General features: G+C 39.0%; 3 protein-coding genes across 3 annotated transcripts; 1 reads left to right on the top strand and 2 right to left on the bottom strand.

Moving 5' to 3' along the window:
• Positions 1 to 27,639, top strand: LOC134675945 (pro-resilin-like). Its single transcript, XM_063534290.1, has 7 exons — positions 1 to 108; positions 1,916 to 1,957; positions 8,854 to 8,989; positions 17,118 to 17,221; positions 22,915 to 23,050; positions 24,876 to 24,971; positions 26,970 to 27,639. The coding sequence occupies exons 2-7, from the start codon at positions 1,943 to 1,945 to the stop codon at positions 27,062 to 27,064; spliced, it is 582 nt and encodes a 193-aa protein (XP_063390360.1). The 5' UTR covers positions 1 to 108; positions 1,916 to 1,942; the 3' UTR covers positions 27,065 to 27,639.
• LOC134675712 (uncharacterized) lies at positions 17,743 to 19,010 on the bottom strand. The gene has a single exon (XM_063534021.1). It carries the CDS (start codon positions 18,609 to 18,611, stop codon positions 17,763 to 17,765), a length of 849 nt encoding a protein of 282 aa, XP_063390091.1. The 5' UTR covers positions 18,612 to 19,010; the 3' UTR covers positions 17,743 to 17,762.
• On the bottom strand, positions 19,104 to 20,497 carry LOC134675711 (ommochrome-binding protein-like). The gene is made up of 2 exons (XM_063534020.1): positions 20,456 to 20,497; positions 19,104 to 19,950 (listed from the first exon to the last, which is right to left on the bottom strand). Exons 1-2 carry the CDS (start codon positions 20,474 to 20,476, stop codon positions 19,123 to 19,125), a joined length of 849 nt encoding a protein of 282 aa, XP_063390090.1. The 5' UTR covers positions 20,477 to 20,497; the 3' UTR covers positions 19,104 to 19,122.
• Positions 27,640 to 27,685: the final 46 nt, after the last annotated feature.

The following is a 27,685-nucleotide window of genomic DNA, read 5'->3' as shown; positions in this document are numbered from 1 at the left end:
ATTTGAATTTGGAACGGTGAACGCGCGTTTTGGACCGCACGAGATTGCGCGCGAAAATCGGGATTGTTTTTTTTCTTTTAGTGCGTTTAGTTGTGTGCTTTTGAAAAGGTTTGTCTAGTTTTTGAGGTTTTTTAGATTGGGAAGGAAATTAGTGAGAAAATTAGTATGTACTACTGAAATATAAGTTATTATTTTTAAATGACTTGAAATAATTTACAATTAGGAAACTTTTCAATTTTATTTTGTTATAAAAATATTATAAAACTTAGTCGGTCAAACAAGTTTGTCAGTAGAAAAAGGCGCGAGATTAAAATTTTCTACGGGCGGATAACAATTCGCGCTTACATTTTTTAAATTTGACGGAAATTGCTTGACATAGTATAGTTAATGTTCTAATAACACATTTATGTACCAAATCATAATTGTGTTTATTCCTCATTTAAAACTTAAATTGTAAAGAGCCCATGATTGCATCCGAGTATTCCGAGTTAACATCACAGATATAAATCTAGCTTTCCTATCGTGGGAAGTTCCCGTCCCTCTTGTATGGGAAAACTTACCCACGGGGGTATTTAGATAATCTAGGGTTACGAATTCAAGCCAACGCGGTCATTTAGATGATAGGTACTATTAAAAACCGGTCAAGTGCGAGTCAAACTCGCGCGTGAAGGGTTCCGTACCATTTCCGCGTGAAGGGTTCCGGCAAAAAAATCACGTTTATTGTATGGGAGCACCGCTTTTAAATATTTATTATATTCTGTTTTTAGTATTTGTTGTTATACCGGCAACAGAAATACGCCTATTTTCAACTGACTAGCTATCACGGTTCATGAGATACAGCCTGGTAACAGACAGACGGATAGCGGAGTCTTAGTAATAGGGTCCCGTTTTTGCCCTTTGGGTACGGAACCCTTTAAACTGGTCAATTTATAGCTAAGGATATACATACAGAAGTATCAGCCAATGATCTGTCCGCGGACACATATGTGCCTACTGCCTAGCTCCTCTGCCATACTTACTTGTATCTGCCCGACAAAACCGATTAACACATCTGGTCCCATATTAATGATCCCTGTTAGAAGACATACACTTTGCACTTCGAGCAGGATTTGAGACACTGGCTCAAATCCGGCTCGTAGGATCAAAAATTATAATACGAGTATAACACAACGGCTGTGACTTAAAATAAATTTTAAATACAGTTTCTTAAATTTACATATGTCAGTAGGTGTTGGTCGTCAGGCACAGACTTCATCTTATACTGCAACACCAAACCACAACAGATGTAATAATTAGAACAGTGACGAGCATTTAGTAAACGCAGTTAGCACTTCGTCGACAGATTATGACATTTGCGCCATTTTCTCTTGCGTCTTATTACACTTCATTACGACTGTTATGCGGTGCGATTTAAATTAATATACGTAATAGAACCGTTCGTATATTTAATTATGTTATGTTTGTTCCGAGTTCCGACTAAGTGCATTACTTTTTTTAAGTAGAATTTTTAACGTGTTAAGCTGGGTATGCAATTCTATGTTTCACAATGACTTGTAAAATAGTGTGGGTCTTGTATGTGCTGCATTAGACATCTATATAGTTCCATAGTTTAGTTCCTTATGTTTAGGGAATGCAAATCGGTTATTTTTTGTATGGAAATAACCGCGGTTTCGGTTAATAACCGATTATTTCCATACAAAAAATAACCGAAAATAATCGATTTGCATTCCCTACTTATGTTACTATATAAAAAAAACAATAATACCTACCTCTGCTATTTGACGTTATTAATAGAAAGCAGGAAAGTGCGCAGGCCAAGTTGAGTGAAAAACACTGCATCAAAGTGTTCAAAAGTAAACTAAGTAGTATACAAAAAAAATATTTATTGACGTTAATGAAAATATGTTTGTTTCAGATTTCAATTACAACGATAGTCTTCGAGATGGCGTTTTTCAAAGTAAGTTAATGAGTATTTAAATAGAAAATGATACGTAGGTACATGAATTACATGATACACATCATGCAGCTATTATATCAATAATATGATAGTAAGTCAAATATAATTATTTATAAGTAAAATTTTAATAGGTAGGCATCAAAACCATAATTGCCTATAAATATTATTTAGCATATTGACCTACCTAGTTAAAATTAATGTTATTTTGTAGAAGTTATAGTGCATTATTATATAATATAATCATGAGTTAAGTACTTATATAATTTCCCTTCCGGTACCACATATTGTGTGTAATTATCTTAGTGAAGATCCTTCTAAAATATCTCATTCTTAATCAACCATAGCTACTTATCTCAAGTAGCGTATCCACGCATGCGTATTAGATTACGTCTATAATGATCTGATTCGCTACGCATAATAAAAACTAAATCAAATTCGTATTACTTCATATTACCGCGCAAGTATAGCCAGAATGAGATTTTAGCATGCAATTGAAAGTAGATTAGAATATCCTTTGACATAAGAGTTGGGTAATAAAATGTAGGTTTCAAGAGATACTTACTATTAACTTTTCGAGGTTATTAACTTATTACTGTACGGTATCCTGTAACATAATTTCCACAAAAAATCGAGAGATGTATTGTAGCTATATCTATTTAAGTAAAATTCCTGCACTAGACTGTAGTATAGGAATGGAATGGAAGCTTTAGGCTAGCATTCCCTTTGTCTTGTTCAGAATAAGACTTTATATTATTAGTAAACTTTTAAAATATTTAATTTATCTATTTATAAGTATCGTGTCATCTTAATTTTATTTATACATCGAGAAATCGTGTAATTTCAATTTTTCAATGATCAAGTTTCACGGTACATTGACTCATAATAATTACTTTCGCGATATTTGAGTACTGAACTAGTTTAGTTTAGAACTAGTTTCATAGACATTCAGCGATTTTAGGGTCAGCCTTTGTAGTGTTTTTCTAAAAAAAGTCATTAAGATCATAAAGTATCCCACTGCTGAAAACCTAAGCTTCAAGTAATCCAGATTAAGCACAAGTTTTGGGCAGTTCAGAAGAAATACATCCAATAGGTACATAGATGCATTTCTAGATTTATAAAATAAAATAAAAACAGTTTTTCCTAAGGCGAGGGAGAAATCGGCACTGCTTTGAAAAAAACTCGTATCTCGTTTTGTCAATAAAAAAAATGCTTTATGCAATGCATACAGATGATATAGAGTTATTGCCTTTCAATTTTAAGTAGCAGTGTGAGATACGAGATTTTTTCAAAGTAGTGACGAAATATATAAAACTAAGTATTTACCCATTATTTAACCCTGACTTAATATCATTTGCGAACATGCCTCTAATTTCTACATTACATCACATGCGACATTGGACGCATTTCACAGACCTCGCATATTTATGTCATTATATTCCGTTCAATTGCCATAATAACATATAGCATATAATAATTTGTATGTGGGCCGTGGCGCAATACCTACTGTAGCGTGATAACTAATCGTTTGTTGGTTGATCTATATTAAAATAATAGCGGCAATAAAAATAGGAAAGTGAAGGATACTTTTAATGGCTTTTGGACTGAAAATTATCCCCAATAGCATTAAAAATGTATACTTACTTACCGATGGTGTAAATTCGTCAGTGTCATTACATCCTAAAAGTGTCCCCCAAAAATGGCCACGACATATGTACACTACATTTGTAGAAACAACATAGGTAGCTACAGTGACTTTCTCAAGAATGTCCACAACGGTTTATGAGAACTTGATTGAAAAGACGACTTTTTTACGTATTATAATCACTAATATTTAAAATACGTATAAATTTAAAGCTTTTGTTTTTCACGCCCGATTACCTACACAAAGTGTAATTATGTCATTGTTTAGCAAAGTTAATACTTAAATATTCATCATCATCATGAATAATATTATGGATATTATTGTCAATAAAATTGTCTGTATACATAGAATCCATAAGTCTTGGCAAATATTTAGATTCAATTCTAATGCACAAGAATGACAAGTTTTACTCAACACGCCTATGTCTATGCTCTAGGTCTAGAATCTAGGATACATGTACAACGCAGCGTTCTAATGGTTTGACTTGACGCAATGGGCCCTAATATTACACTGCAGGCCACTCGCGCTGCCGATTTGCTGGAGCGGTTCACATGGCCGCAAGTTTAATCTAAAAACCCTTTTTCATACTAGGCCGCAAAAGAACAGTTACTTACAAAAAAAAATTGAATTTAAATTAAAAATACAGCCGTAAATAAATTTATAAGGCATATTATTATAGTATCCATTTAACGACCCACAAATACCTACGTCAATTTTCATCAAAATAATTAGGTATTGTTTATTATAAAATGCAATTAATTAGCAAAAAAAATCTGATTAAGTCATATACATAATTACTTTCATATTATTTTAAGCAAACTGTTTTTAGTATGTATGATTAGTGTATTATTTCCAGTTAAGAAACATTTTTGCCAAATGTTAATTCGTACACTTATCTACTAACGAAAACAAAACGTTAAAAATATGAACACTAAACATATTACGTCAAAAGAATCAGAACCTGTTGTGCGGTCTTCGGCACTTGGCCATTGCACTGTTTGCACTACCGTGCCTCCACACAAGTAAGTCTTTACGTCTTTTTCAACTAAAATGAGATCTCATCAAGGCAACCAATTTCCGTAATCCATATTTCCATGTAATCCTACACTAAATTCTATAACAAAGGGATCACAATGAAACTATTGTATGCTAAACTTATTTATATAAAACGACGTATAACTCTTACAAATGCTTGGCGCTTATGACATTCTTTATACGGGAAGTTGTAAGCAGCGAAAGCTACGTGTTTGAGCTCTAATTCCAAAGGTGTAAGGTTGGAATTTGTATGGAGAGGAATACCAATTAAAATGCGAAATAATCTATGGAAATGAGACGGGATCGGATCTTTGTCTTGTTTGGATCTCGGGAAATAGTTGTCTTTGATATTAAGTATTACATGGCCGTTTATTAAACTATTTTTTTAAGAAGACGACCTCAAGACATATCAATGAGTTAATGACCTCTAATGAGCAATTGACCATCCAGTAGGTAGGGCTAATGGCTCCTCTACACGATGGGCCAACGCCGGCCATTCGGGACGCAGCCATGCGGCAGAATGAAATAGCAATATCACTTGCTCCCTCTAACGCATAAATGCGTCCCTTGGAGTGGCCGGCGTTGGCCCATCGTGTAGAGGAGCCATATCATTTGTCACCATATGCCTGTCACGTTCTAACGAATATGTAAGTGCGAAAGTGACGTATGGCATGACAAGTGATAAAATGATACCGCTACTGTTTTATTCAAGTAGGTAGGTAGTTAGGTAATTATTATAAAAGGTTAAATATAGTAGGTATATAGTAGGGGAGACTTTATCCTATGGAAGTCATGGTAAAATAGACCTTTGTGATAGACTTTGACAGGCCATATACAAAGTAAGCAATTTTGACTTATTTACAATATGAGTGGTGGTAATTGCTATAACTGTTCCAAATTTTAGGTATCTACGTCAAACGGTCTCTGAGAAAAACGCATTTAACTGATTTGCAAGACCGAAAAGTGATCCCATAAGTGTTCCGTGAACAAAGTTTTGTACGGAACACTAAAAATTACCGTCTCTACATTTTTTTTATATTGTTCCTTAGAATCCTTAAGTTCTTGGCTTATTGGCCACACTGTATAAAAAAAATATACAATTCAGTTAGTAACTATATAGTAGGTACCTACTTATATCTTCCAAACCATGTAGGTAATTGTACTTTTCATAATTATCTACACAACCAAATAATATATTTTTTAATACAGTTGCTCAAAAAGTGCTACTTTACGTAGCTGTTTAGCGTGCGGAAAGTTGGTTATCTCGAACTAGTGCTTTTTACTTTTCCAATTTTTTTAAATTTATACTTGTTCCAATTCACGACTACTTATTGATGAGTGTTAATATTAGTTTCCTTTAAACGTCGTAATCAGCATAAAAACCTACCGTTAATGTAAGAATACGAAAAATATTACATATTTCATATTTAATTACTTACCTCTTCATCATTATAACACGTTTATTTTTTAATATTCAATATTCGCCTGTTGTTACCTACATATTTGTACCTGTTCATACTTTTGTACCATTTCTTTTGTAGTGTGCAATAAAGCATTTTATTATTATTTATTATTATTATTGAAAATTCCGTTCTTAATAAGTTGACTGAATGGAACGGAATAGCTGCCAAACGCCCATAGATATAATATACTTAAAGACGACGTCTAACCGAGCTGTCACTGTTACCACTTTTGTTTAGTGTACGATTAACAATGTTTTTCTTATTTTTTCGCAACTGTATTAAAAAACGTCGTTCGATACACGTGCGGAAATGTCATTCTTCACTCGTCCCGAGTCTGGCCACTCGCCTGCGGCTCGTGGCAAGATATCTCGGTACTCGTGAAGTAATGACATACCTTCCGCACTAGCATCGAAATGTACTATTTTAATACAGTTGCTCAAAAAGTGCTACTTTACGTAGCTGTTTAGCGTGCGGAAAGTTGGTTATCTCGAACTAGTGCTTTTTACTTTTCCAATTTTTTTAAATTTATACTTGTTCCAATTCACGACTACTTATTGATGAGTGTTAATATTAGTTTCCTTTAAACGTCGTAATCAGCATAAAAACCTACCGTTAATGTAAGAATACAAAAAAGATTACATATTTCATATTTAATTACTTACCTCTTCATCATTATAACACGTTTATTTTTTAATATTCAATATTGAAAATTCCGTTCTTAATAAGTTGACTGAATGGAACGGAATAGCTGCCAAACGCCCATAGATATAATATACTTAAAGACGACGTCTAACCGAGCTGTCACTGTTACCACTTATGTTTAGTGTACGATTAACAATGTTTTTCTTATTTTTTCGCAACTGTATTAAAAAACGTCGTTCGATACACGTGCGGAAATGTCATTACTTCACGAGTACCGAGATATCTTGCCACGAGCCGCAGGCGCAGGCTTCCGCACTAGCATCGAAATGTACTATTAATGTAAGCAAATTAGGTAAACCCATTTGCAAATTTAGCAATAGGTACTTACCGCTCACTGAAATATCAGATTTTAGGAAATGACTGATAATTATACTTTAAATGATATAACTATTTCGGATGTTTAGAAACAATGCAACTGAATTTGTCAGCTTTCGAGTCACATAAAAGCACATTATGCAACACTATTATAATTGTAATTACAATGATGTGAACAAAAGATTGTAATTTAATTATATTTGGTCAGTGGCATACTTTAGTTACATATTTTAGTACCTGCATTAATCAATAAGTTCATGTAGGTATAGAAAGGATGTTAAAATGCTTGCGAAACAGAAAAACCGGGCAAGTGCGAGTCGGACTCGCGCACGAAGGGTTCCGTATCCGTACCATAATGCAAAAAAACAAAAACAAAAAAAAGCAAAAAAAAAACGGTCACCCATCCAAGTACTGACCCCTCCCGACGTTGCTTAACTTTGGTCAAAAATCACGTTTGTTGTATGGGAGCCCTATTTAAATCTTTATTTTATTCTGTTTTTAGTATTTGTTGTTATAGCGGCAACAGAAATACATCATCTGTGAAAATTTCAACTGTCTAGCTATCACGGTTCGTGAGATACAGCCTGGTGACAGACGGACGGACGGACGGACGGACGGACGGACAGCGAAGTCTTAGTAATAGGGTCCCGTTTTACCCTTTGGGTACGGAACCCTAAAAACAAAAGATGGTGGTACTTTACCGCCCTAGTGCGGTAATTAGTAAAATACTATATACCTACTGTAAAACGTTGTACAATACACATGCGAAAAGGTAATTCGAAACTCGTGTCGATTTAAACCACTCCGCCTCCCCCAACTTTTGGCACTTGTATGGTACTTTTTTTTTCATTTTGGACGTTATGTTTATATAGATTATACATGTAAGTAGCTATGTAGCAATTGGTTCCGCAATAGTGATTTCATGATTTGCTGTTTTTATTGATATTGAATTGTATAGAAACATTTGAAACAAAATAAAAATGTATATGCATGGCTTTTTATTTTTACTTATAGCAGTTACAGTAACAAATCATTTACATTCTGAAATTACTAACATTTGTTTGTTAGCAATTTCAATGTAAATAAGAATATAAAATTTAAATACCTAAAACCTAAAATACTAAGTAGGAAGTTACCTAGGCACTTGGTGATAGAGATTAAGGCTCCTCTTCACGTTGGGCCAACGCCTACGCCAACGAGGGACGCATTTATGCGTTAGAGGGAGCAAGTGATATTGCTATCTCATTCTACCGCATGGCTGCGTCCCTCGTTGGCGTTGGCGTTGGCCCAACGTGAAGAGGAGCCTTTAGAGAGTAGCTACAAATTTGCGACGTTTAGGTTTGAAAGAGGAAATCCCTGGGGCCGTGGGGGTCGGACCTATAGTTCGTTTTTTTAGCATTAGAAAGAACTTGCAAGAAGGTAAGCGATATTGACATCTTTTAATTGAATAACGCTTTTTAAAAATCAAAAACTATTAGTTATGAAAGTAGAAGAATATAAATGATCGTATTAGATTCATAATTGTTACATATTTGCCGTGACTTATTTTTAAAATGTGTTTTTCAATTAAAAGACACATCAAGATTGTTTACCTTATTTCTAATGCTAAAAAAAACGAACTATAACAGCGCGCGTCTTTTGTTCTGCCTACGTGTGTTTAGTTTAGTAGGTAAGTAGTACCTAAAACCTAAACCTATGTGTTATAATATTTATAATGATGATATGACGTTCTATTCCAGGCTCTGAACCTGCTCCTCCTCGCGACCCTGGCCAGCTGCGAGCCCCCGGTCAGATACAACTACCGCGGCCGAAGCACTTTCCAGAACTCCGGCTACAACACCCCTAGCAACACCTACCTGCCGCCGGTAGACACAGGTAACACCTACCAGACACTATCTACTGTCTGAACCTAGCTGCTGTTCGCGACACTGGTGTACCCGGTCAGATACAACTACCGCGGCCGAAGCACTTTCCAGAACTCCGGCTACAACACCCCTAGCAACACCTACCTGTCGCCGGTAGACACAGGTAACACCTACCTGCCGCCGGTAGACACAGGTAACACCTACCAGACACTATCTACTGTCTGAACCTAGCTGCTGTTCGCGACACTGGTGTACCCGGTCAGATACAACTACCGCGGCCGAAGCACTTTCCAGAACTCCGGCTACAACACCCCTAGCAACACCTACCTGCCGCCGGTAGACACAGGTAACACCTACCTGCCGCCGGTAGACACAGGTAACACCTACCAGACACTATCTACTGTCTGAACCTAGCTGCTGTTCGCGACACTGGTGTACCCGGTCAGATACAACTACCGCGGCCGAAGGACTTTCCAGAACTTCGGCTACAATACCCCTAGCAACACCTACCTGCCGCCGGTAGACACAGGTAACACCTACCAGACACTATCTACTGTCTGAACCTAGCTGCTGTTCGCGACACTGGTGTACCCGGTCAGATACAACTACCGCGGCCGAAGCACTTTCCAGAACTCCGGCTACAACACCCCTAGCAACACCTACCTGCCGCCGGTAGACACAGGTAACACCTACAAGAGACAACCTACTGTCTGAACCTAACTGCTCCTCGCGACCCTGGAGCCCCCGGTCAGATACAACTACCGCGGCCGAAGCACTTTCCAGAACTTCGGCTACAACACCCCTAGCAACACCTACCTGTCGCCGGTAGACACAGGTAACACCTACCAGACACTATCTACTGTCTGAACCTAGCTGCTGTTCGCGACACTGGTGTACCCGGTCAGATACAACTACCGCGGCCGAAGCACTTTCCAGAACTCCGGCTACAACACCCCTAGCAACACCTACCTGCCGCCGGTAGACACAGGTAACACCTACCTGCCGCCGGTAGACACAGGTAACACCTACCAGACACTATCTACTGTCTGAACCTAGCTGCTGTTCGCGACACTGGTGTACCCGGTCAGATACAACTACCGCGGCCGAAGCACTTTCCAGAACTTCGGCTACAACACCCCTAGCAACACCTACCTGTCGCCGGTAGACACAGGTAACACCTACCAGACACTATCTACTGTCTGAACCTAGCTGCTGTTCGCGACACTGGTGTACCCGGTCAGATACAACTACCGCGGCCGAAGCACTTTCCAGAACTCCGGCTACAACACCCCTAGCAACACCTACCTGCCGCCGGTAGACACAGGTAACACCTACCTGCCGCCGGTAGACACAGGTAACACCTACCAGACACTATCTACTGTCTGAACCTAGCTGCTGTTCGCGACACTGGTGTACCCGGTCAGATACAACTACCGCGGCCGAAGCACTTTCCAGAACTTCGGCTACAACACCCCTAGCAACACCTACCTGTCGCCGGTAGACACAGGTAACACCTACCAGACACTATCTACTGTCTGAACCTAGCTGCTGTTCGCGACACTGGTGTACCCGGTCAGATACAACTACCGCGGCCGAAGCACTTTCCAGAACTCCGGCTACAACACCCCTAGCAACACCTACCTGCCGCCGGTAGACACAGGTAACACCTACCTGCCGCCGGTAGACACAGGTAACACCTACCAGACACTATCTACTGTCTGAACCTAGCTGCTGTTCGCGACACTGGTGTACCCGGTCAGATACAACTACCGCGGCCGAAGGACTTTCCAGAACTTCGGCTACAATACCCCTAGCAACACCTACCTGCCGCCGGTAGACACAGGTAACACCTACCAGACACTATCTACTGTCTGAACCTAGCTGCTGTTCGCGACACTGGTGTACCCGGTCAGATACAACTACCGCGGCCGAAGCACTTTCCAGAACTCCGGCTACAACACCCCTAGCAACACCTACCTGCCGCCGGTAGACACAGGTAACACCTACAAGAGACAACCTACTGTCTGAACCTAACTGCTCCTCGCGACCCTGGAGCCCCCGGTCAGATACAACTACCGCGGCCGAAGCACTTTCCAGAACTTCGGCTACAACACCCCTAGCAACACCTACCTGTCGCCGGTAGACACAGGTAACACCTACCAGACACTATCTACTGTCTGAACCTAGCTGCTGTTCGCGACACTGGTGTACCCGGTCAGATACAACTACCGCGGCCGAAGCACTTTCCAGAACTCCGGCTACAACACCCCTAGCAACACCTACCTGCCGCCGGTAGACACAGGTAACACCTACCTGCCGCCGGTAGACACAGGTAACACCTACCAGACACTATCTACTGTCTGAACCTAGCTGCTGTTCGCGACACTGGTGTACCCGGTCAGATACAACTACCGCGGCCGAAGCACTTTCCAGAACTTCGGCTACAACACCCCTAGCAACACCTACCTGCCGCCGGTAGACACAGGTAACACCTACCAGACACTATCTACTGTCTGAACCTAGCTGCTGTTCGCGACACTGGTGTACCCGGTCAGATACAACTACCGCGGCCGAAGCACTTTCCAGAACTTCGGCTACAACACCCCTAGCAACACCTACCTGTCGCCGGTAGACACAGGTAACACCTACCAGACACTATCTACTGTCTGAACCTAGCTGCTGTTCGCGACACTGGTGTACCCGGTCAGATACAACTACCGCGGCCGAAGCACTTTCCAGAACTTCGGCTACAATACCCCTAGCAACACCTACCTGCCGCCGGTAGACACAGGTAACACCTACCAGACACTATCTACTGTCTGAACCTAGCTGCTGTTCGCGACACTGGTGTACCCGGTCAGATACAACTACCGCGGCCGAAGTTTGACTTAAATAAATTCATTGAGCGCTTCATGCTAGCTCCAAGGAAGGTATTTCTGCCAAAGAAATATTTTGTATACCTAGTGGATTTATTGGCCTATAATATTGAGCCAAATAGATTTAGTAGTGTTATAGCTAATTCTCAGTCAGCTGACAAAGTCAAGGACCCCATGCCAAATTTAAACTAGATTGTAAGACAGCGGAAAAACGCCTGAGTATGAATATTATTCACCAGAATATTCAGGGTTTTTCCAGCAAAGAATTAGAAATAGGTTTATTTTTAGATAATAATAATGTTGAAGTTATGTGTATCACTGAACATTGGCTGAAAGATGGGCAGTTTTTATTTGATTTTGTTAACTTTAAATTAGTCAGTTTTTTTGCTAGACAGTCTGCTGTTCATGGTGGTTCCCTGATAATTGTTAAAAATTGCATGAAATCTAAAGAGCGTAAAGATATTGTAAATTATTCCATAGAAAGAATTATCGAAATTTCCTGTGTAGAATTAGAAAAATATATTATTGTATGTGTTTACAGACCACCATCAGCTGACTTCAGCACATTTGAAACTACAATGGAAAGTGTGCTGAAATTAGTATGTAAGGGCCAAAAACATGTTATAGTCTGTGGAGATTTTAATGTTAACTTGCTCGAGTCCTCTAGTAACACTGTTAAAATGCTGTGTTTGTTTAAATCATTCAATTTATTTAACTTGTTTCTTGAACCTACTCGGGTAGGGGTAACTAGTGCAACATGTCTGGATAATATATTTTGTAATTGTGAATGTATAGATAAGCAAATATTTAACTGTTTTTATTCTGATCATAGCGGTCAAAGGGCTGTTTTCTTAAGCGATATTCGTGATACTCCACAAACAATAACATATAGACCCATTACTAGTAGTCGCTTGGAATTATTCAAAAATGAAATTCAAAAAAGTCTTTGTAGGTTACCATTTTCACATTACAACTGTAATAATTTGTATGAAGATGTTTTTAACGTAATTCTTTATCATTTTAATCAAAATTTCAGTATGAAAACTATTAGTGGGTCAAAAACTAGAACAAAGTTTAGTGAATGGGCTACTGCAGGCATTTATAAAAGTAGAAAAAGGCTTTATGAACTTTATAGTGAGAGAGAGCTGAACAAAAATACAGATTTCCTGGACTATGTGAGGAACTACTCAAAAATCTTCAAGAGAGTGTGTTTAACAGCCAAAGCAAACTATACAAGTTCTAAACTGAAAGTGTCGGACAACAAAGTGAAGACAACATGGAATATTATAAATAAGGAAGCTGGTAAATGTAAATCACGCGATTGTCAAGTCAACATTGTCTCGGATAAACAACAGACCATGTCAAACAACGATGTTGCCTCGGCATTCGAAGATTATTTTTCTAAAATAGCTATTAATACCACGAAATGTCTACATTCATCTTCGTCTCGAGCTCATTCCTTACTTTGTGCTAATGTTAAGAAATGTAATATTAACTTTGAGTTTAGTCTAGTAGATTCAGCAATTATTGTTAAAACATTCAAGTCACTCAATTTAAAGAAAACGGAAGACTTATGGGGAACATCCGTTAGAGTCATTAGTCATGTCTTGGACGTAATAGCGCCTTACTTAGCCGTAATTTATAATATTTCAATTTCACAAGGAGTCTTTCCAGATCTTATGAAATATAGCAAAGTCATACCTCTTTTTAAATCGGGTGATTCGAGTGATATGGCTAATTACCGTCCAATATCAATACTTCCTGTACTAAGTAAAGTTTTTGAAAAGTTAATGTTAAATGATCTACTGGGTCACTTCAACAGACATACTTTACTCACAAGCAATCAGTTTGGTTTCACAAAGGGCCGTTCCACGACCGATGCTGCTTCGGTACTTATTAAACATATTTATGATATTTGGGAAAATTCTTGTGATGCAATTGGCATATTTTGTGATCTTTCTAAAGCATTTGATTGTGTGGATCATGGAACGCTCATTTTGAAATTAGAACACTATGGTCTGTCAGTAAATGCCCTAAACTTTATGTCTTCTTACCTTAGCAACAGAACACAAACAGTTGTTGTAAACAAAACCCGGTCTAGCGGTACTGTAGTCCAATTAGGAGTGCCACAAGGTTCTATTTTGGGTCCATTCCTGTTTTTGGTTTATATAAATGATTTGCCATGTGTAGTAGAAAATCTTTGTGAAATTGTTCTTTTTGCTGATGACACATCATTACTTTTTAAGGTTGATCGTAAATCTACCGATTACAGTGTAATTAACAGCACACTCGTTAATGTACTAAACTGGTTTACTATGAACAATTTGCTTCTTAATGCTAAGAAAACTAAATGCATTCGATTTTCTTTGCCGAATGTTAAACCAGTCGATACTAAGATACTTTTGAATAATGAATGCTTAGAGATGGTAGATAAAGCACTGTTTCTTGGTTTAACATTGGACAAAAATCTACAATGGAGTCCTCATATAAGAACACTAGCAAACAAATTAAGTTCGGCCGCTTACGCTGTGAGGAGAATTAGACAATTGACTAATGTTGAGACAGCTCGCCTTGTTTATTATAGTTATTTTCATAGTGTAATGTCATATGGTATTCTGGTTTGGGGCAAAGCAGCTGACATACAGACTATATTTGTCTTACAAAAGAGAGCCATTCGTTCTATATATAATTTAAGGGTGCGTGAATCATTAAGAGAACTTTTTAAAGAAATTAATATTTTAACTGTAGCTTCCCAATACATATATGATAGTATTATTTATGTTGTTAAGAATCTAGACTCCTTCACTAAGAATTCTGATGTCCATAACTATAATACTAGAAATAAAAATAAGCTTGCTATCAGAAAGTTTCGTGTTCGTAAAGTACAGAAGTCATTCGTTGGGCAATGCATTCATTTTTATAACAAGTTACCTGAGGATGCTTTAAGATTACCCTTTCCAGCTCTTAAGAATTACTTAAAAAAGTCATTGATGTTGAAGGCTTATTACAGAGTCGAGGACTACTTGACAGACAAACATGCATGGTCCAAACCAGAAACTGTAATAACGACAAGTAGCAATTAAAAACATTGTATTATGTGTAGAGTTAAAGGTGACTCAGCTCAGGTAAGAAAGCACATCAAATTGTATGAAAGCATCTCATAACAATCAGTTAGATTCATATAATATGTATTCTCATTTCTTTTATTGATTTTATTTTCTTTTCCTTTTGTAAGATTTGATTTGTTTTCTGAAAGAGCTACGTATTTGTGATTTCATGTGCATATATGTTTATTTTTTATATCAAATTCTATAAAGTTATGTACTCACTGAGTATAATTGCATGAATTCTATAGTAATTTAAATTGTATTAATTACTCGTAATGCATGTTAATTATAAGATGTAATAATGTTTTGAAAAGATGTGTCCCGCCGAGTTTGTTGCCGGTCCCATATTGGGATACCCTCCTCCAATTGAGGGGGGATTTAAATCTTCTCGGGGCAGAGGTGTACGGTTGGAGCCGGTAAAGGTTTATTTGACGTTCATAAGCGCATTGTAATATGCCTACTTGAATAAACTATTTTTTATCTTTTATCTTTATCTTTAGAAGCACTTTCCAGAACTTCGGCTACAACACCCCTAGCAACACCTACCTGTCGCCGGTAGACACAGGTAACACCTACCAGACACTATCTACTGTCTGAACCTAGCTGCTGTTCGCGACACTGGTGTACCCGGTCAGATACAACTACCGCGGCCGAAGCACTTTCCAGAACTCCGGCTACAACACCCCTAGCAACACCTACCTGCCGCCGGTAGACACAGGTAACACCTACCAGACACTATCTACTGTCTGAACCTAGCTGCTGTTCGCGACACTGGTGTACCCGGTCAGATACAACTACCGCGGCCGAAGCACTTTCCAGAACTCTGGATACAACACCCCTAGCAACACCTACCTGGTAATCTTAGGCTTAACACGTTAACTAACTGACTAACTAACTAATATGGCTCAGCGATTCAAAGAGGGTCTTGGCCTCCGTAACGAGAGCACGCCACCTTTCGCGATCCTGCGCCGTTTCCTGACAATTATTGACTTGAAGCTGACACAGATCCGCTTCCACACTGTTTCCCCAGCGGTATCTGGGCCGACCTACCTGGCGGCCACCAGTTGGTCTTCCCAGGTACGCCCTCTTGGCAGCCCGTTAACATGACCGTACCTATTGCATTGTTGTGTTGGTAACTTCTACTTCGCAATGTAAGTACAAGTTACAGAACATTCTCAAAAATTCAGTAATATTCTCGGGAATTTCCGGAAACTTACACGAGAATTTAAATTAAATTTCCAATGAGAACATTCCCTAATATGAGAATTATCAAAAAATGTACTATTAGTATTATTTTAATAAACTCGTAAATAAGACAGTCAGTTAAAATAATTGATAACGGCGGTGTCCAGCGACTTCCTGAATAATTTTTATGGTTCGTAAAATGTAAGTTCTGAGAACATTCCGTATGGAAAATTTCGCAACTTTGGAAACTTCTCCTTGGTGCATTGCTACTTTTACTTAATTGCACCATCTAGGAGCACGCTATCGTCGCTATCTTTAGAAGTTTAGAACCCACCGCATAAATTCCCACTGGTTTTCCTGTTTTTTATTCATTACCTACTTTTTTACGGCTTACGAATAAAAGGAAAAATTAATTAGTGCCGACTTACCTATAAAATAATGTTTCAATGTTTGCAAGTGAAAGTGCTACATGTTCCATCTCGCGGCCGCAGGAAAGAATTATATACATGATGTTGAATGAAAAAGTCTCTGTCATTAGTTGATTTGGTAAACTTCTGCTACTCGCCGATAGAGGGCGCTAAAATAAAAATTGTATAATTTCAATAATGTATATTGCAACTTGCAGGTTTTTTAGCCCTAGTCGTTTTTTCTGGCTTTAAATCTGTTTTTTTTTATGGTGGCTTTAGAGTGTTTGAGTTTTATGTGGTAAAAAAACAAAATATGTACTTTATTCAGTAGTACTTAAGATTAATTGATTCTTAGGCTGGTATTCCATCTGTCCAACATCTTGGTCCAATGTCAGTGCGTCTCTCTCTCGTTAAGCAAAATGTGAGACAAAATACACATTGGACCATTATATTGGAATTTGACAGATGGAATACCACCCTAACCTTACGACCCTTAAGTACATCTCAGGGAAGTTAGGAAACCTACCTACATACCTATTAGTATTACGTATTTTATTTTTCAGGGTTCAGCTCACCAAGCAACAACTACCTGCCGCCCAGCAGCTTTGGAGGGCAGTATGAGGATAACCATGGACACGACCATGGTCACGGTCACGACCATGAAGTTGTGAGTCATATATACTTTTTAATTTTTATACCTAAATCAGGCGTGGCTCACTTCGCGATTTCGTCGCTTTGCTCATACAGGTAGCTAAAAGTCCATCCGTTCGACCCCAATTTTGGGGTTTGCCATAAGCCGCGCGTGGCGCTGTCGCCACCTAGCGGCCATATCTGTGGTGATCGTGACAGACGCGTTTTGTTAGAGAGTGAGTCTTCTGTACCTAGTACTATTATTTATTCTGTGCCTAAATTCTAACCTCGCCTCGAAAAGTCGCAAAAATCTGAAACCTATTCACTTACAATAAACGCCCCGAACTGACTAAGTACTGAGCACCAGAAAAAAAAAACCAACACTAAGGTAAATTCTTGAAACTACAAAAATGTCTGCGATGGATTACCGATTGGCAAACTCCTAAGCCCTAAGTACCTAATTTCAATTGAGATTGAGAATGTTGTTGTAAGTAGGATTTAACTGCAACATAAACAAAGGCATGTTTAGTCTACGTCTTATAAATAATACGACTTAAATCCTTATCAAACGTTTTAATTTACGCCCTCGACCTTTTTATATCGAAAATAACATAATGATTGATCGGTTTCAACTTAAACAAACCGACATCGGTCGAATAATATATGTCACCATAGTCGCCAAACGTTATACTTCTTATATAAAAATCTATATCCGCAACTTTCTTAGCTGTTCCATTCAGACAATCTATTTCATATAAAGAATCCAATGTCATTCCAAACGTTTTCTGCTCGTCTATTAGAAAATGGTAGACTAGCGGCAAATTTTCATTTTTCACTGCTTCTTCCGCGCCGTTAGGAACGCAAAAAAGTCCGCATATATTCACAAAATGTAAGTTATTGCTGTAATCCACATCAAACTCCATAACTGTTTTCCATTCACCAACCTTGTTAGCTTTTCTAGTGTTTTTAACTTTGTAAATGCTATGGTTGTTGGCATCAAGGACGTATATTTCATTATTGCGAATCACAATTTTCATTATGTTAATGTTATACAGACCTATTACTGAAGCATTATTGAAAACAGGATCGAATTTGTATAAGCCATCGTCTGAACCAAAATAGACATCACCAGTATCAGCATCAACTCCTATAGCTTTGTTTCTAGCTATACCATCTATCTTTTTGGTCTCTTTAGTTACAACGTTGACGTAGCCTCTTCCAGAATTCTGCAACTCATCATCCATATATGTGAAGAATAGATTTCTGCTTGAAGAATCGTATGTCAATTCCCTCGGATCTTGAAATTGGTCTGTCAGTAACTCTTCTCTGTAGAATCTGCTGCCAATTTGCCGAATAGGAACGTTGGACACATACTTCGTTACTTTCGCTTCTACGCAGAACAGGAAAAGCGCGAATATGTAATTCATTATCACGTATATTTGGTCTGACTCCACGCCGAGTACTGATGCATGTGTTTATGTTTCCCTATTATCTGGTAAATTATTAACTTTATCAAGTATTGCGACATTGAAATGTGACCCTTGCTCCTTTATATTAGTGACTGTATTCGGTTGTGCCCTTGTGGCATCTGTTCGTCACAGTTTATGGACATGTTGGGGACTATAATTAGGTATTATACGCGTTAGAATTTGATCGGATCACTTCTTGTAATACTAAAATATACGCTAATTTGCAATTTTAATTTATTTTCTTGTTTAATATAAATAGAATGAAATGACTTTAGTTAAAAATAAATATTCAGGAAGGTAATAATAGTAAAGCCAAGAGGATACAACGTTAAACGTATAAAAGAAATGGCATTAGATTGAAATTAATGACAGTTGTACGCAAACAAAAATAGGTACATACTACCTATTCTTAAACAAGATAAATAATTTAATAAGTAGACTTATTAATATGGTATTTAAAAGAGTTTATTCATTTGCAAGGTGTAAGTTTCACAACACTTGTCGCATCAGCGTACACCAAGTTATTCTGATTGTCAAATGCCACACCAAAAGCATCATCAATGTCCACATATTTCTCTAAAGAATGCTGCGTTTTATCCACAGAGTAAATACCATCTTGAGCGCAAGCATAGACATCACCATCTTTATTTTTAGTCAGTCCTCTAATGCGTATTTCTTCACCAGATATATTAATCGCATCTTTCGTGCCTTTCTTTTGACTGTACAAACCGGAACTGTTTGAGAAAAACAGCGTATTTTCATTGTCAATAAGAAAACTATCTACGAGAGTTTCCTCCAGATCTTTGAACCTTGTTATTTCACCGTCAACATACGTGTACAGGAACTGAGATGGAAAAATAGAAAAGTAGAGCACATCCTTGTAGTATATCGTCCAAATATCAGTGCCGTTAGCTCCGAAAAAATCAGCTTTGTCTGCATTTGGTTTATATTTATATATGCCATCACTTCCACCGATATAAACCTCGTGAGTGCTTTCGTCTACCGCTTGGGCAAAGCCGTTTGGGACGCCATCTATATCAGTGAATTCTTCAGTGTTTAAATTAAGCTTGGCAGATTTGGAGCCTTCTTCTTCACCTTTTATGGTGTAGCTGAAATAAAGCGTGTTACTGCTGAAATCTGTGGTAAGTAGGTACGGCCTGTCGAGGTCAGTTTTAAGTACGTCTTTGCTGTGTTGAACTCCGTTTACAAGAGGTCCTTCGCACTGGGCGTCTCGCTTTGTAACTCCAGCTTGTACGATGACTAGACTTGATATTAGAACAACGAGCTTCATGATTAGCTGAAATGTATAAATAGAAATAATTAATCCAAAAGAAAGGTTGCAAACTCGAAGTACCCACTTTTCCCTTGAAATTGTTAATTGTTTCGTCTTTTCAAAATGTCGAAGGCATTTGACTCCGTAGTCAAGATAATTTAGAGTTTTAGAAATCAATCTTTACATAAAATTAAGTAATATCAAGCAAAAACGAGTTGTATGATCAAATAAGTTAACCATATTTGAAGTTACCACACAACCAACATGACAAAAGTTAAAAAAGCAAATTAAAGTTCTCACAGGGAAGCATCCTTGGGCCTCTGTTTTTCTTAGTGTCAAAGCCTAAGCTAGTCAATACAACAATAATATCCTGCTGAGATTTTTATTCTCTCTATCTTGTCTTGTACTAGAATTTCTCTATTTCTTAAAGTTTTCGTTTAGGTACTTCAAGACAACAAAAATTTTATAATTTTGAATTAGGGTCTAGTCTAGATAAAGTTTAGTAAGTACTAAAATAAATAGAGCTTACCGTCTGAATCCGCGTGTTCATGACAACTAACGTGATAATTGTTTGCGCAAGCTATCATAGTAGAACAAAAGAGGCATAGAGTAGAATACTAAAAGTACGGTTATCCGTAGTGTTTATTCACATGAAAAATTTATTAAAAGCAAAATACTTGCAACGATTGACATAATTACACCTAGATATGTAGACATTTACTTAGTACTTTTATGAAAAGCATACTAAAACGTACGGTATTAAAGATTTTTTTTTTCAACTCCTACCATTATCATTCCTGCCTAACACCAGTGCACATACACGTGCAATATTACGTATACTCGCGGTTGCGTCTGAATCCTAGAAACGCATTTTATCTCTCCAGACAGATCTAGTTTAGATTCTATAAAGGACTATCTATTATGTTTTTCCTGTTGCATCTTATAATATAAGAGACGGGGACCATTCCAACTCTATAAAAGGTTTTAAATTTTAATGACTTCAACTATGTATTTGATTTTCTAACCCCGGGGCAAAACTAGGGCTTGTTAATAGGGACAGGCACTTGACGAAAGTTCTCTACGAAAAGCTTTGCCAAATTCAATATAAAATCGATATTAAACTTTCGTGAGACATATTTTAAACTGTTTAGGCGACAACGGTTTCACTCACTTGAATTTTTAGTCGCTATTGGCGACATGATTAAATTATAATAAGGAACAACTCTACTCATCCTCTGTTCCAAATCATGCGAAATGACCCGCCGTAGGTTATCTTTATCGAGGAGTCGTAATGACAACTTCGACCAATCACGGATACCTATTCGTCATCTTAGCTAGAGGCCTATAGGTACGTATATCTTGTTAGACATAGTACTTCTCATCGTTATTACGCTCTTATTACGTAGTAGGTATGTTTGTAGTTGCGTACTAACTTAGTACGTATCAAGCACACTACGTATTGCACCAACCTTGATGGGGAGTTTACGGGATGCAAATATGCGAAAAAGCAACATAATATATATATAACTCGTAGGTAGGTACTTAGTACTTATTACATTATCGACCTTGTTTAGGGTGACCAGATACAAATTTCAAAAGTCCTGACAAAATTCCTGATTTTCGGCCGAAATTCCTGACATGAGTTGTCGCGGTTGCGGGGGGGGGGGGGGGTGCATTGTCATGCCGCGCGGCGCACCGTTAGTCCAGTTTCTACGTTATAACAGTGCGCGAGTCGTGTCCTTAACATGGCGTCTAGTAGCAAACGCCCGAGACTATGTACTTTTACGGATTTACGTTATTGGTAGTAAACTACATATTTGTATTAATAAGTGATTTTTTAAATGAAAGAAGTGAAGTTCTAAGCTCGTAAAGGGAAATACTTATGTCAGTAAATATTATTTTTAATGTGTATACCATTTTATTGTTTTCTTTATTTGTCCTTCGGGAAACGGAAATGCCAAAATTCCTGACATTTCCCTTTTCCGGCCGCATTCCTGACATACGCCTAAAATTCCTGACATGTCAGGAAAATTCCTGACGTCTGGTCACCCTAACCTTGTTCTAAAGCCTCCTCCAGACTATGCGCGTGAATCGCGGGCGAAGCCGCGAACGCAAGTGTGGCGTCGATTTCGCAGATTGTTCACGTCTTCGCGCCTTGTTCTCCGTTTTTTGTCGGTATTTCGGCCCGCGTCAAAGGAGACGCGAAGCGCGAACTTGCAAGACTCCACATTACACACTATTTCGGCTCTTCTGTGGCCAGATAAATATTAATTATATTATGATTATATTACATTAAGCAGCTATATTTTACGGTTTCACAAGAAATCAAAATGGAAAAACAGCTAAATCACGTATGATGCCATAGATAACTAACAGTTAAACTCGATCAGCTGATGCTTTTCCGCCATCTTGCAGCAAACCAAACTGCGAAATCGCCGTGAAGTGTGCGAGTGTGGAGTCATACATCAACTTCGCGATATGTTCGCTCCGCGACGTCGCGCCGCGATTCACGCACATAGTCTGGAGGGGGCTTAACTTCCACCACATCCACCGCATACTCGTATAGTTAATAGTGGAAATCAATGGACTATTAGCAGTGGGGAGACACTCCTGACTTCGGTCGAACTCGGCTCCGCTCGGCTCAGCATTGCTCCGAGCAATTATTAGGGTTGGCACCACTTGACTTCCTTGTTCGTGCACGACCACAGATAAGATAGTCACTTGAATTTTGACAACCCTAAATAGCCGGAAGGGATACTGCCATATATTAGAAAGTGATAGCATGATTCGACCCTGCATCGCTGTCAAACTTCGGGTTTGTAGGAAGTGTCCTTTCTGTACGGTGTATGTACTATTATTTCTTCTGTGCTATTAGTTTGGCTATTAGGCAAAGTGGGCCCATGTAGAGTGGGTTAAAAGTGAACATTTTTCGTGGTAAGGTTGGCATCCGGGCCGAAGTTTGGTACTAAATCGTTATTTTTGTTTCAGCCCAAGTCCTATGAGTTCGGGTATTCAGTGAAGGACGCCCAATCTGGCAACGACTACGATCGGCGAGAGAGCTCAGATGGCAATGTAGTGAGAGGAGAATACAGAGTGGCGCTGCCGGACGGACGCACGCAAATTGGTAACGTATTACCTTACGATAAGGTTGAATTTATATAGAATGACACGACTACGACCGACGAAAGAGATGGCTAGTATGACGACGTGGTGAGAGGGAATAGAGTGGCGCTGCCGGACGGACGCACGCAAATTGGTAACTTAATTATTACCTTTATACAATAAGGTTGAGTTTAGACTGACACGACTACGACCGACGAAAGAGATGGCAAGTATGACGACGTGGTGAGAGGGGAATAGAGTGGCGCTGCCGGACGCGGACGCGAATTGGTAACGTATTACCTTACAATAAGGCAGAGGCGTAGCTAGAGGATATGGCGCCCGGGGCAGGCACCGAATTTGCGCCCCCCCCTCCCTCCTAACGAAAGGTCTTGTGCATTTTGGCGCCCCCCCGTTGGATGGCGCCCGGGGCACGTGCCCCCTCCAACCCCCCCCTAGTTACGCCACTGCAATAAGGTTAGGTTTCGGTTGGTTAGATAAAGTAATCTGCTACTCTAGTGTTCCGTCCATTCCGAGCATGCTTTGAGTTCATAAGAGCGGCTTCAGTGACAAGCGTTCAGCGGAGCGTTCGGCGGAGCGGGCAGTGTGACGTCAAACGGCAATAGGGTAGTCCGACAAGAAATTATTGAGGGCGCCACTTCCTACGTAACTGTCACATTTTTGAGGTTAAATGCTCAAACATGGCAACAATTTAGTATGGATTTTTTTAGTTTCAATTTATTTAATTTACCTATACTGTTTTATGTCGCACCATAAAGCATGCCTAGCAATGCACGCACGAGAATTTTCCAAAGTTGCGAAACTTTCCACATGAGAAATTCTCGGTAACTTCTGAGAATGTTCTCGAGAACTAGAATTTATTTATTTATCGTGGTTTATACCATGAATATTCACGATAGTTTAGATGTAGTCCTTACCCCCAGAAAATTCCGACTTTTGGTCGTCCGCTTCCGGTCAGAAAAATGTATGACGGCCCGGCCAAACGGTCAGACTTAGGTGGGGGGTGCTCGACCAAATGTCATAGAGGAACCCCGGCAGATTTTGACACCGCCATTTTTTTTCAATATGGCCGACTTTTTTTTTAACTTTTTTAATTTTGTCCTAGCGCGCTGAAATTTATGTCACGGAATCTCGGGGTCCCCTAGATACCTATGAATTTTTTTTTTTGGAAAAATGCTACAATTGCGGGAAAACTGGCCACTTTTATTTTGTATGGCAACTTTTAAACGGTGCGTGATAGGTGGGGGGTGCTCGACCAAATGTCATAGAGGGCCCCAAGACAAAACAAACTGCATTAAAAAAATCAAAATGGCCGACTTTTTTTTTTAATTTTTTCAATTTGGTCCGAGCGCGCTGAGATTTGGCATGGCGGGAGATAGAGGCCTCTAGATTCTAATGAAACAAAAAAATATTTTTGGAAAAAATTGTCGAAAGTCGAAATGTTCTCTGATATACAGTGAGAATTTAAGCAACTTATTGGTAAATTCATCACATCAACAAGATAGCTAACTGTAATAGACAAAAATATATGCATAATAACATTTAGTTTTAAGTTATGCCTATTTAAACTTTATTTCAAGTATATTCTCTTGTTTAAACAATAATTTCCATGTTGCAGGAATGTTCTGAGAACATTCTCGAGAACGTTTCCGCTTTTTGGGAATGTTCTGCAATTTGTACATTGCTAAGCATGCCCTAAGGTAAGCTTTGCATTTGTTTGCTATGAACACCTCAGCACTGTCTACCCCGCTGAACGCTTTGCTCAGTTTTTACAGTTACTTACGCGTATATTATATGATATTTAGCTCAAAAATTCTGTTTATTTTCAGTGACATACCACGCTGACTGGCAGACTGGCTTCCACGCAGACGTTAGGTATGAGGGCGAGGCGCGGTACCCTGAACCCACTAGGAACCAGAACCAAGGTGAGAACTTATTTCTTAAGGATGACTCGCGCGGGGCGTTCTACACTGCCGTTTTCTATAGAAAGCGTCAAGTGATGACCGTCACCTGTCGTAGAAAAAGGAGTGTCGGTCGTCCCGGCCTGAGGGGCTACCGCGAAAACCGAAATTCGCAAATTGCGGGGATCTTTCTCTTTTACTCCAATGGAGGCGTAATTAAACTGACAGAGAAAAATGCCCGCAATTTGCGAACTTCGGTTTTCGCAATTATAGCCCTGAACACGGGCCGTTCTAGCATGAGTCATCCTTTAGTCGGTACACTAGACAGAGTGGCCGCTTTGGTAATTTCAACGAATATCTTAAAATAACATCGAGAATAAATATCTGATGGATTTTCATTTATTTTACTATTATATTAGTAAATGAAAGAAGAGAGAATATTCTCTTTGCTATTATTTAACACCATCGACATCTGTACGCAGTTTATAAACGATTATTACATCTGTTTTTCGTTTTGATATAGATATACATCTACCCATGATAGGAAACAGTTGAGTTGACAGGATGCAGGAACAAGTTGAGATTTTAACCATTCTACAGTTTTAAAATATTTAATAATAATAATAACCCCGCGGGGGCAGCTTGTGGCGAGCTGACGGTGAGTGGCGACACCGCGGACCCCTATTCCAGAGGGCCCTGTCATCTGGCCCTCGCCTCTGTGCTTGCCTTGATTGGCCGGCCAGAGTGGAGTCGCAAGAGCGGGACCTATGCTCCAGGTTGGAAGTGTAAAATGTCATAACGCCGGTGGCCCTTGAACGGATTACCGGGATCTGGCTACCGCAGACTCACCTCTCGACAACTTCACAGCCGCTCCAAAGTGTTGCCCTGTTGTCGCACTGTGCGTGCGGCCATTGCGGGGCCCACTCAATGAGTTGGCGAGTCACCACCTGTCTTATACAATTTTGAGACTGATTGTCACGGCAGGTGTCCGCTAGTCTCTCCCATAGCCCATTATCCAGTCCATCCAACTTTCAAATCTATAGCCCATGACCTTAGTTCCCATCGCAGCACAAAAGTGCTGCACTGCAATAGTCTTTGCACCTGGCGGGGACCATCTCTTGATGTATCACATTGTGCGTTCGGGGATGGTATCCGCCACGTGTATCCCTTGCTTTTAGATTAAAGTGTCTTAAAGGGCCTCTGCGCTGTTGGCTTCGGCCCCACGTACGCCTCCCAAAGGTCCGGGACCCCATGGTCCCGAGATATGGAAAAGACATACAAATAATAATAATAATATTCTTTATTGTGCACAATGATTGAATACAGCAAATTAACAAACATAAAAAAAAACTAAGCAACAACAGGCGGTCTTATCGCTAAAGAGCGATCTCTTCCAGACAACCTTCGGGTAGTAGAAATTATCGAAGGGAAGAAATAAGTATAAGGGTAGCAAAAAATAAATGAAGTGCAAGAACAGGAAAAAAATAAAACCAGCACAACTAAATATATAACAATATGAATACATACATTAATAAGATATATAGCTAAATAAATAAATATATAAATAAATACATATATACATAAATATATCACACAACACAGAATCAGACAGACAGACATAATCTAATTATTAACGAGTTTGAGGAAGTGACAGATAGTGAATTTTGAGTTGAGCCTTAAAAATGTATGTCTATTTTATTTTATTTTTATTTTACTTTATTAGGTACACTAAGCAGACATCGTACAATATCATGGGTAATACATTTGCACATTATGGCTTAAATCGAGCACGAGATCCAAAACAAGTGTACACAGCATGTTTTACAATTGAGCGGAAATATTACAAACTAATTAGCACCATATTATAGCTACAGTGAAAAATATCAGAGAAGAAATAACTGTCTAAACAATACAATATAACGAGTAACGAACTTTACATTATAAAGACTATTAAACATCACAAATGAAACAAACTTTATAATTAATATTTACTCAGTTCTAAAATGATTATACCTATTTCAGGCTACAACTACCAGCAACCCTCCGACTTCAGCGGTTCTCTGACTGGGTTCGGATCCCGCCCGTCCACCGCCTACGGACCTCCCGGCTACCACTGACCACCAAATATGTTTAGTTAGTTATAATGTAAGCAAACATCTTATACAACAGGAAAGGGAGGGCGAAGACCCCGCCTATCACCGACCACCAAATATATTTACCTAAACCCAGTCAAACCATTTTCGCCAGAAGAAAAGAGCGGCAAATTTAAAAAATGTAGGCGCGAAGAGTTATCGTCCTATAGAAAATTTGAACTGCGCGCCTTTTTCTACTGACAAACTTGTTTGACTAGCTATTATAGTTGTAAATGTAAGCTAAAATCCTGTACACGGTGAACAGGGCGATAGCCCCTCGGGGCTTTGCGCAATACGGATCAAACGAAAGTCCTTAAAAGCTACCTAGCTAATGGTCTACTTGGTAATATTAATAGCATTAGACCAAAAAAAGTCTGCAACGATTTTGATAGCATACGCAGTGCAAGTGTTATTTATATACGTCATAATTTCTTAAGTTTGACGTTTAAAATAACACTTGCACTGCGTGTGCTGTGTGCTATTAAAATCGTTGCAGATTTGTCATGGTCTAACTCTAGTCTCTTCCCCACGAATAATAGCCAAGGAACATTTATTCTTGCATAACAAATTCAAATGGCTTTTCCGATAGCTGTTACGGCTGTAGGT

The sequence above is a fragment of the Cydia fagiglandana genome, chromosome 23 (assembly GCF_963556715.1).
Source record: "Cydia fagiglandana chromosome 23, ilCydFagi1.1, whole genome shotgun sequence".
Lineage (NCBI taxonomy): Eukaryota > Metazoa > Arthropoda > Insecta > Lepidoptera > Tortricidae > Cydia > Cydia fagiglandana.
The sequence above is the reverse complement of the archived record's forward strand: the minus strand, read 5'-3'. Positions and strand labels throughout refer to the sequence as shown.

Coding starts and splice junctions, on each gene's coding strand:
- LOC134675945 (XM_063534290.1), top strand. Junction 17,222..22,914: donor ACGGTCACGACCATGAAGTT/GTGAGTCATATA, acceptor TTTTTGTTTCAG/CCCAAGTCCTATGAGTTCGG. Junction 24,972..26,969: donor CACTAGGAACCAGAACCAAG/GTGAGAACTTAT, acceptor TACCTATTTCAG/GCTACAACTACCAGCAACCC.
- LOC134675712 (XM_063534021.1), bottom strand. CDS start 18,611: ATGAATTACATATTCGCGCTTTTCCTGTTCTGCGTAGAAGCGAAAGTA.
- LOC134675711 (XM_063534020.1), bottom strand. CDS start 20,476: ATGAACACGCGGATTCAGACG. Junction 19,951..20,455: donor TGAACACGCGGATTCAGACG/GTAAGCTCTATT, acceptor TATACATTTCAG/CTAATCATGAAGCTCGTTGT.